The following is a 10216-nucleotide window of genomic DNA, read 5'->3' as shown; positions in this document are numbered from 1 at the left end:
CTTCAGTTTTTTGAGACAAGGCTTCTCTGTATAGCCTTGGCTGTCCTGGAACTCGCTCAGGCTGGCCTTGAACTCAGAAAGCCACCTGAAGAGGATTTCCCGTAGGAGTTTGTGTACTCAGTACAATGATGGGGAAGAGAGGATGTGATGACGGTGGGGGGCTGGGCAAGGGGAGGCTGCGTACCTCACTACTCACTCAAACACTCAGGAGAGCTCAGCTGTCTGTCCTGCCCGCCCTTAGCTAAAGCTGAGGATAAAGCGGGGGCTCTGAGAACACACCGTGGCAGCCCCTTCCATCCCAACCGCATTGGAAGGACTGCATACTCTGGAGTGAGGTGTAAACGGGAAACAATCTATTCCAACAGTGGTTCTGGGCGCTTGGGTGGAAGTCTCAGGGTTGTGAACTGCTGTCTGGATGTACTTACAGCCAGGCAACAAGTGAAGCTAAGCTGTCCCCGTTGGATCTTACTATTTATTTAGTCCTGCAAGCCTTTGGTTGGGTTTGGTATTGAGGACTGAACCCAGAGCCTTCGGTGAGCTCTACCACTGAGCTACATCCCGAACGCCAGGAAACCTAACTTGAAGCTACCCTGTCTCACTTCTCCAGTTCCTGCTGGAGAAGGATGGTGCCAACCATATTGACCTCTAACAGTATCCCTAACAGAAAAATGTTACCAGGCTATTTTCCCCTACAAGGCAGCGTAAGGTGAGAGAAGACCCATGAACTTGGGTGTTCCAAGAGGATGCTCTTCCTCCACTCTGCCAGTGAGGGGCGCAAGGGGCTTGGGCGAGAGCCTGGAGCGGATCACAAACTGGTCAGCGACCCGGCGCGCGAGGGTAAGCGCCCGCTCTCGCCTTCCCTCTCCTGGAGACTCTGGGCTTCTGGACTGGGTGGGGCCTCCCACCGACCCCTGGATGTCCACTCGCGTGGCCTGGGGAGGGCGTGGCCTAGGACTCCGCCCCCTTCCGCGGGCTCAAAATGCGCGGCGCCCGTAGAGGCGGGGTTAGAGCGCAGCGGCGGATCCCAGCGCGGCTCCTGGAGGCCGCCAGGCAGCGGCCCAGCCGGGCACTCAGGTACTGGCGTCCGCGAGGGGGTTCCTGGGCTGCACCCTTCGGGGTCCCATGGCCCGCCGAGGCGCCGGGGAGGGTGTGGGCGGTCATGGAGTGTGCCAGATTCCCTCGGCTGGCTCCGGCCGCAGCCTCCGCCCCCGCCTTCCTGCGGCGAAATGGGGCTGATTGGCGCCTGCGCCGCCGTGTGCGGTGGGGACGCGGCCAAGCGCGGGGCTGGGGCGGGAGACGAAGGGAAACAGAGTCACGTTGGCAGGGGAGCATCGTGCGTGGGTGGCACCACTTTCTCTGGCTTCCAGAAAGGATCCCCTCTCTGGCCATGCGTAAGGGACATGGTCCCCCGTCTCTCTCCACAGGGCCAGTACCCCATTTTTCTTTTCCCCTTGCAGAGCCCAGGGGTCCCGGCCTGACCACCAACAGCCTCGACCTGCCCCAAAATGGCTAGGACCCGCTCCAGCGTCCTCCTTCCCCACCCCTCCCCCTCATATCCCGAGCCCCTAACGTGCTCCCTCCTCGGGCTCTCCACAGTGTCAGCTTACACGCCTTATATAGTCCGAGCAGGCTCCAGCGGCGGCCTGCCTGCCGGCACCGGGGGAGGGAGGGGGAGCTGGCCCCTGACTCACCCCGCCGCCCTCCTGAGATTCCAGGTTAGCTTGGGCAAAGCAGTGCCAATTAACCCCACAGCCAACCCCTGGAAGAGAAATTGAGCTTGCTGAGGACTCTCCTCACCCTCCCAGTGGCAGGGGCAGGGTGGGGAACTACCTAGTCTGTTGTCTGTGAGAGGTCGGCCTGCCAGGAGCCCAGCCAAGCCAGAAGAGATACCTGCCTCCCGGTCCCTGTGTGCGCTGAGCATCCGCCCGTGCCTTCTTGGAATCTGGCCAATGCTAGTGTCCAGATCTGGACCTGCCTGCCAATTTGCATTTCAGACACTCTCTCTTCTTTCCTATCTTTCTTCACAGGAGCAGACACCATGGATTCCTTCAAGGTTGTGCTGGAGGGGCCAGCCCCTTGGGGCTTCCGTCTGCAGGGGGGCAAGGATTTCAATGTGCCTCTCTCCATCTCTCGGGTGAGCCTAGATGGGGGAACGAACTCCCCAAGGGTTCTTGGGTGCCCAGGTTTCCAGTGGATCATGGAAGGAAACAGCAGGAGCAAGCCAGGACCAATAGGACAGGAATGTCCAGGTCCAAATGGACACTTATTACCAGGACTCCTAACTAGGTGGAGAGTAGAGAGGTGCTCCCAGCTTCTCCACTTTGACATGGTATTTGATGCTCTTCCACCAAGCCCCCTGTGCCAGCCATCTGTGAGTGCCAGGGGGGAGCCTGTTCCTTCAGTATTGGAGGCTGATGTCTCCAAGAAGTGTCCTAGCTGGAAGCACAGCATGTGGAACCAGGTCCCCAGCAGGAATAGCCATTGTCATCCTGTTTCTCCAAGTGACAGAACTTGGAAGGATGGAGGAGCTCAGCAAGTCCACAGCAGAGCCAGGGTTTGTGAGGCACAAAACAGCTTGTACTCCCTGTCCGTCTAAGGACGCGGAACTCTTCCTGACCCCTGTGAGGACTGAGTCTCAGTCAGCTGGCCCTAGTCAGGCTGTGTGGCCTTTGACCCTAAGCAGAGGTGTAGTGAGACTGGCCTATAGGATTCCTGCTCCAGTTCCTCAGTCCACCTTGGTGGGGGGTGGAGCTTGGAGCTGACTCCTCCCTGTGGCAGGGGGATTGCCTTATAAGCCCAAGAATGCAGCCCCAGCTGGGATGGCCAGCAGTGGCTAGTCAACAGAGCCCAAAAGGGTTGGCCTAGGTCTAGGCCCCTCACCTGGCTCTCAGTCATTTGTGTCAGTAGGACTCAAAGCAAACTTTCTGCCCAGAGTGGGTGAGGCCAGCCTTCCAGCTTGGTATCTCAAACTGGCCTAGGGGGTCAGAAAGGGGGCAGGGACTTCCTGCCCTGACATCCGCCTGCCTAGAGAGGCCCACCCAGCCACAGCGTAGGCAGTCAGCTGTTGGCAGGAAGCCCAGGGCAAGCCCAGCCCAAAGGGGCCTGAGAATTTCCAGGCACTGCTCAGCCTCAGAGGGGTATCAAGGCTCTTTCTCTCTGTGGGAGCCAGACATGGTGGTCAGGGCGGGCAGGCATGCAGGCTGTGTTCTTCCCAGGATCCTTCTCTGGAATTGCCTTGGAATCTGCACCAACCAGCAGGATGACTAAGGGCTATAGACCCCTCCCCCACACATACATCCTACGGTTTCTTCCTCCCCTCTGGGAAAGTGCTGGCCAGTGTGGTATAGGTCTTAGCTTTCTTCATTGGTAATGAAGGCCTTGCAGATGTTGCCTGTTGGGGACATTCTGCTGGCCCCTGGGCTCCTTTGTCAGCAGTGCCTTAACATGAGGGTGGGGCCACCCGCTGAGCCCTGCCCTGGAGTGAATTAGGCCCTGATGGGTGGGGTGGTCTTTTCTAAATTGGGCCAGCCCGCTATCCCTCCCCTGACCCCAGAGTGGAGGGAGGAAGGAGGGGCTAGGGCTGGCTGTGGGCCCAGGCCTGGAAGATGAGGTAATGTCTGGGATTTGGGGGTTGGGCTGCTCAGTGGAGCTCCCAGGCTGACTCACCCACACCCATAACACTGTCCAGCCCCCTGGCTTTCCCCCCCTTCATCTTACTAGCCTCTTTTCCCAAACGGCCCTCCCCATGGTGCTCTTCTCTCCGGCTCTAACCATCGGCTTACCCCTCACGTGCTTCTGCCCTCTGTACCCCATAAAAGAAGTAGTTCCACACTCCACTTCTTTTCAGGGAGCCAGTCACTCTTCCTCACGAGACCCCCACCTTGGTCTTGCCCCACACCTCAGGAAGCAGCCTGTGTAGAAAGGAGTGGCTAAACCAGGTTTCCATCTGTTGACTCACCATGCCTGTGACTAGGTCATTTCCCCTTTCCAGTGTTACTTCCTTATCCCCATTATTAGGGGCTCATTGGAGTAAAATAAAGGTGAGAGGGGGCATGCAGACCCCAAACTTAGACGTAGAATAAGGGGGCATCTTGAGCTGTCAGTCCTGCCTATCCTGCCAGAGTATTGGTATTACAAGTACCACCATGCCAGGCACCCCAGAGACTTTTTTCTTCCCCCTAATTGCTTTTTTTTTTTTTTGGTTTTTTGAGACAGGGTTTCTCTGTGTAGCCCTGGCTGTCCTGGAACTCACTCTGTAGACCAGGCTGGCCTCGAACTCAGAAATCTGCCTGCCTCTGCCTCCCAAGTGCTGGGATTAAAGGCGTGCGCCACCATTGCCCACCTCCCCCCAAATTTTATTTAACTAATTTTATTAGTTTTTGAGGCAGGGTCTCTCTCTGTAGTCTTGGCTGTTCTGGAATTCACTATGCAGACCAAGCTGGCTTCAAACTCACAAAAATCCACCTGCCTCTGCCTCCCCGGTGCTGGGTGTCTGCCACCACATCTGGCTATCTCAGTGTCTTCGTTGGGTGCGTTGACCCCTCATTTGTGCCCTATTATAGTGGAGCCTTCCAGTCAGAACCAGATCCTGGCTGCACCCTTTGCTGGCTGGGTGACTGAGTTCAGGTGTTCGGCAGTTCCGTTTTTTGAGTATGAACAGTGTATCCCCAGACTCCTCCCCAGACTCCTCTGCAAGCCTGTTGGAAGATGCTGTGTCGGCCCTAGGTGTTTGTGAGTTGCTATTCTTTTTTTTTTTTTTTTTGGTTTTTTGAGACAGGGTTTCTCTGTATAGTCCTGGCTGTCCTGGAACTCACCCTGTAGACCAGGCTGGCCTCGAACTCAGAAATCCACCTGCCTCTGCCTCCCAAGTGCTGGGATTAAAGGTGTGCGCCACCACTGCCCGGCTGTGAGTTGCTGTTCTATACGTTAGCAGGTAAAGAAGGCTCTGACTCATCAGCTCTCTCTGCTCACCTCCCCTTCAGGCACAAAATAAAGCTGTCAAGTCCACCTCCCCATTCTGTCCCCGAGTTGGCAGTCTCCAAGTGAGGTCCCTCTGTCCCTGCCATTTCTAGAACTTCTCATCTTCTCTGTCTGCTTCAGTGCACATTGCATTAGCTCACCCAAGGAGCCTCCTAGATCTTGGGCATCCTGCACCCAGCTTTTCCTACTACCTGTCAAGTGTAAATTAGGCCTGCCTTGTGTGGTACCAGATGGCCTTGTGGTTTCAGACTTATGGGAAACCACCATACCCCCAATTCTTATGGCTTTGAGTTGGGAATTTCTGGTTTGTGTGGCAAATGGGGGAACACAGGTTTGCTTGGTGGAATGAGAGCCACTAGCACTGGCTGATTCCTGGTAAGCGGTGAGCCTTGGTCACCAAAAGTAAAAAAAAATTAAAAAGTAAAGGAACACGGAGCCATGCAATCGAGAGTACATTTATGAAGGCATTCGGTGCCAGGGGGAGGAGTCAGGACTCTGCCTGATGGGGATGGGAGGCAGTAGCAGTTCTCAGGAGACGGGACACTTAACAGGATATAGGTGACCGTGATCAACCCTGTTAGGCCTTCGTAGCCTAGTTTCAGCCACACAGGTAGGTGGCTGTCTGGCGTGGACAATGTGATGGGTAAAACAGCCTATAACGGGCTCAGAAAACACAGCTGTCAAAGGCTGTGGTCCTAGCCTGCACATGGGCTGACTCCTGAAGGTGGCTGTTTACCAGCAGTGTCTGGACTGTGAGGCAGTTTGTGCATCTTGGGTATGCACCCATGGACCTCAGACCATCCCCTCCTCAGCTCACTCCTGGAGGCAAAGCTGCACTGGCCGGGGTGGCCGTTGGAGACTGGGTACTGAATATCGATGGTGAGAACGCAGGAAGCCTCACACACATTGAAGCCCAGAACAAGATCCGCGCCTGTGGGGAGCGCCTCAGCCTGGGTCTTAGCAGGTACAGGTGCTGATAGGCCGAAGGGGTGAGGCTAGCCTCTGGTCTCACTTACATGCCAGTGACTGCTTCTCTCTTTTCCAGAGCCCAGCCTGTTCAGAGCAAACCACAGAAGGTAGGTTATACAGATGTCCTGGCTGAGAGAGGGAGGGGTTTAGACTGGGCTAACCTACCCTTCCTGGCCCAACCTTGGGACCCTCTCTCTGGCTAAGAGCAGAGGGCAGGGTCTGGGGAACGAGAGAGTGGAGCTAGGAGCTGCCGCACGGTCCAGGCGCCACACGTGCCTGCCTGCCTGCCTGTCTGTCTGCCTGCTTCTTCCCACGAGCCTGTGCTGTGTGCGCCTACCTGTCCTTGGTCCCCTTGTCCCAGAGTGGGTTGAATTTATCACTTCCCAATGGGTCCCTTGAAATCATAGTTACCCCTTCATCTTTGCCTCTGGCCAGATGTGTAAGAGTAGGGCCGGACCTGTCACTATTCTTGGTGGTGGTGGTGACTCTGTTCCCATCTTAGCCCTCACTCCCACCCACCCACCCTGCCCGGCTCTGTCTCTGCCCAGGCCCTGACCCCTCCCGCCGACCCCCCGAGGTACACTTTTGCACCAAGCGCCTCCCTCAACAAGACGGCCCGGCCCTTTGGGGCACCCCCACCTACTGACAGCACCCTGCCGCAGAATGGGTATGTCAGCCCCTGCTGGTGCACTCCTACCTCTTGTGCACACTGTCCAGTCCTTTCACGGGTACACACACAGCCGCCTGCTACTGCTCAGTCTGTGCCAGACCCCAGCCCCTTAACCGTGTGGCAGCAATCCCTGGCAGTGGGTGGGGCTGCAGGAAGAGAGCCCCACCTAGGGCTGTTGGCTCTTCCACAGGCTCTGCCCTCTCGAGCAGCCTGGGGTTGGGGTGTGGTGTTGGGCCAGCGGAGTCTCACACACTCGTTGCTACCTTGTCTCCCTCTCCACTGCTCTGATTTCCCCCATCTTTCTTCTCCTGTGTCTGTCCCTTTATTTGTCTATCTGTCTATTTCCTTCACAGGTGCAGACCCCTGACAAGTCAGTGAAGCCCCTTCTTCCTGTCACTTTTCTCCCTTCCTTTTGACACTCTGGGTGGTAGCCCCTCCCTACCCTGCCTGTCCTGCCCCCTCTGATTTACCCACCTACCCAGCCAAGCCCTTTGCCTCCCCGTTCCCCCACCCCCAGCTGTCACCATAACCCATACACATCACATCCTGGGAGGGGCAGCCCCTGGTGCCCTCAGAACCAGAGGTTCTGAGCTCTGCCCTTCCCATAGACAGTTGCTCAGACAGCTGGTCCCCGATGCCAGCAAGCAGCGGCTGATGGAGAATACCGAAGATTGGCGGCCACGGCCGGGGACGGGTCAGTCCCGTTCCTTCCGTATTCTTGCCCACCTCACGGGCACAGAGTTCAGTAAGTACTGGCCCAGGTCAGGGCGGACTCTCCTGGCCTTAACCTGGGCCTGACTTTGCCAGGACTCAAGGCTGGGGTGACCCTCATTTCTCTTGGTCAATCTACCTCTGTTCTCTCAGTGCAAGACCCGGATGAGGAATTCATGAAGAAGTCAAGGTAAAAGCTCGGGCGCTAGCCCCTTTCCCTAACCTCCCACTCCTCCTTTCCAGCCACCAGCCCTCGGCTGTTCCTGGCCATTCCCTGCCAGAGCTCTCTTCTGTTCCTTCATCCTTTCCTTCCCTCCATCTTCCCTGCCTCCCTTCCGTCTCTCCTTCCTTTCACTTCTTCCTCCTCCTCCTCTCTCTCTCTCTCTCTCTCTCTCTGCCCCTCAGGGAAAAGTATGTCTTGGAGCTACAGAGCCCACGCTATACACGCCTCCGGGACTGGCACCACCAGCGCTCTGCCCACGTGCTCAACGTGCAGTCATAGCCTGGCCTTCCCAGCCTGCTGCCCTCTGCTTTCCTCTCTCTGTTACTCACTCCCAGGGCACCCCACGGGTGCCTCCAGCTCCTGCCTACTGCTTTCATGTCCCTGGCCTGAACCTCCTACTGGCCTGGTCCTGGCAGCCCGCCTGGCACAGGGCCTGGCTTCATCTGACACTGCCTTCCTTCTTGGCCCTGTGGTACTGTTGTCTGCCAGGTCTGCGCTGCCTTGAGCATGGAAATAAACGTTCTCAGCCCTGCTTTCTTTGCCTCTGTCTCCCATCTTTTGGGTATGGTTATGTTTTGGGTATGAGACGCTAAATGGTTTAGACTTGGTGTGGGTCCTGCAGCCTGCTTCTTGGTGGGAGGGAGAAACTAACCAAGATGGCTCTGCCTTACCCGTGATTCTACTGGATAAGAGGAGACCCAAAGCCTGCCCTGGGAGCAGGAGTACACTCTGCTTCCACACTCTACACAGCAGCCCAGATAGCTGTACCCTACTTAGGGGAAGCACCCTTTCCTACCTCTACCCCAGAGGGACCTAGAATCCATCCTATCAGCTCCCAGTGCACTCAGGCATCACCATGGGGGCAGCACAGCTGAAGTTAGGGGGTGGGACCATGCCCAAAGCCTCAGCCAGGCAGAGTCTTGAATGGCAGATCTTACAGCCAGGTACCCAGGACAGAAGCCCCAGCCCCAGCCTCAACTATACCCCAGGAATCCTGGCCTGGTAAGACAGTGGGCTTGGGGCTGAAGAAGGGTGGGTAGCCTCCATGGACATAGGGGTGGTGGGCTTTTAAGGCTACCCTGGGTTCTACCCTCTGCCCTTTGGGCTCCCTGAGCACCCCTCTGGATCTACTTTCTTTGGCTGTCAGGCCCCACCACCCCCAGCCCTACCAGCCGCCCACCCTGGGCTGTGGACCCTGCATTTGCTGAGCGCTATGCCCCAGACAAAACCAGCACAGTGCTGACTCGGCACAGCCAGCCAGCCACGCCCACGCCTCTGCAGAACCGCACCTCCATAGTGCAGGCTGCAGCTGGAGGGGGCACAGGAGGGGGCGGCAACAACGGCAAGACTCCTGTATGCCACCAGTGCCACAAGATCATCCGGTAAGTGTTCCCTTCTAATGCTGATCTTTCCTGCCCTGCAGCGTGGCCCTGGCCTGTCTTAGGTACTTGTCCTACCTCTGCTGCTACTTAGAGTTAAGGATTTGGTTGAAACAGGGAGGGATCTAGCCTGGATCCTCAGATCTTTTTGAATTTTTATTCTATTTTTTTTGTACATGGGTGTTTCGTCTGGATGTGTATCTGTGCACCACTTGCATGCCTGGTACCCACAGACACCAAGAAAGAGTGTTGGATTACCCTGGAATTGGATGGAGTGTAGATAGATGGCTGTGAGCCTCTGTGTGGGTGCTGGGAATCAAACCTGGGTCCTGTAGAAGAGCAGCCAGTGTTCTCTCAGCTGCTGAGCCATCCCTGCAGCCCCCACCCTCAGGTTCTTAATCCTGCACTTGCTGCCGTACTCACACATGGCTATAGCAGGGAAAGCAGGAAGGTGCCAGCGGCACGCGAAGCTGTGTCTGTCGCTTTGCCACTCTCTGAGTAAAGAAGGGCCTCCCTCTCTGCCCCTCCTTCTCATGCTTGGGCTCTGCTGAGCATCTGCTCTCAGAGCTGACAGGCCACAGGTACCTCCCTCTGTACACTGCTTCCTGGAACCCAGCCAAGCCTCACAGCCCTTCATAGTCAGATTCCAGAATCTTCCTAGTTGTTGGCCCTGTCCCTGGCCTGTTTTTGTCTCCAGTCAGCTCTCAGGAAGAGAGGATTTGTAGAACATCCCCTCCTTCTGACAGTCCTGTTTAATCTAGGACCTGCAGACCACTGCTCAGGCCACATGGAACAGGCAGGCAGGACAGGTTGTTCACCAGGGTCTCTTTAGCTGTTTATCTTCACACTGGGCAGTCCCCCAGGGGTGTCTTGGTTGACTCAGACATCAACTTCCACCCAAACCAGGGTGTCTCCGTCATCTAGAGATTATATAAGGGCTCCCACTACTTTTGGTCCGTCTTGCCATACGAACAAGCAAGTCTAATAAAACCAAGTGGCTTTTCCTGAAGACAGACTCAGCTCCAGTCTTCCTCCTGGAGCCCCTACCTCATTTGTATATATTCCCTCTCCCTGCAGTGGACGCTACCTGGTAGCACTGGGCCATGCATACCATCCTGAGGAATTCGTGTGCAGCCAGTGTGGAAAGGTCCTGGAAGAGGGTGGCTTCTTCGAGGAGAAGGGAGCTATCTTTTGCCCCTCCTGTTATGATGTGCGTTATGCGCCCAGCTGTGCCAAATGCAAGAAGAAGATCACTGGAGTGAGTGGGGCTGGCAGGGGGGCAGG

At 56.5% G+C, this 10216-nt stretch overlaps 1 protein-coding gene across 4 annotated transcripts in view; it reads left to right on the top strand.

The window, feature by feature from the left end:
- The first annotated feature begins 1001 nt into the window (after positions 1-1001).
- The window catches only part of Pdlim7 (PDZ and LIM domain 7), a 15564-nt gene continuing 6349 nt past the window's right edge, over positions 1002-10216 (top strand). Inside the window, exons 1-10 of one of the 4 annotated variants that reach the window (XM_028772026.1) lie at positions 1002-1074; positions 2028-2134; positions 5793-5944; positions 6026-6056; positions 6973-6989; positions 7228-7364; positions 7484-7520; positions 8494-8555; positions 8701-8935; positions 10010-10190. In XM_028772026.1, the coding sequence (XP_028627859.1) occupies positions 2039-2134; positions 5793-5944; positions 6026-6056; positions 6973-6989; positions 7228-7364; positions 7484-7520; positions 8494-8555; positions 8701-8935; positions 10010-10190 (948 nt within the window). In that variant the 5' untranslated portion in view covers positions 1002-1074; positions 2028-2038. Of the gene's footprint in view, positions 1075-2027; positions 2135-5792; positions 5945-6025; positions 6057-6497; positions 6617-6972; positions 6990-7227; positions 7365-7483; positions 7521-7735; positions 8556-8700; positions 8936-10009; positions 10191-10216 lie in introns of those variants that run through there. The other 3 variants (XM_028772025.1, XM_028772029.1, XM_028772027.1) reach the window with 3 other exon arrangements.

This window comes from Grammomys surdaster, unplaced genomic scaffold (genome assembly GCF_004785775.1).
Source record: "Grammomys surdaster isolate TR1022 unplaced genomic scaffold, NIH_TR_1.0 211, whole genome shotgun sequence".
Classification (NCBI taxonomy): domain Eukaryota; kingdom Metazoa; phylum Chordata; class Mammalia; order Rodentia; family Muridae; genus Grammomys; species Grammomys surdaster.
Note: the sequence above shows the minus strand (reverse complement) of the source record. Positions and strands in the feature narration are given on the sequence as shown.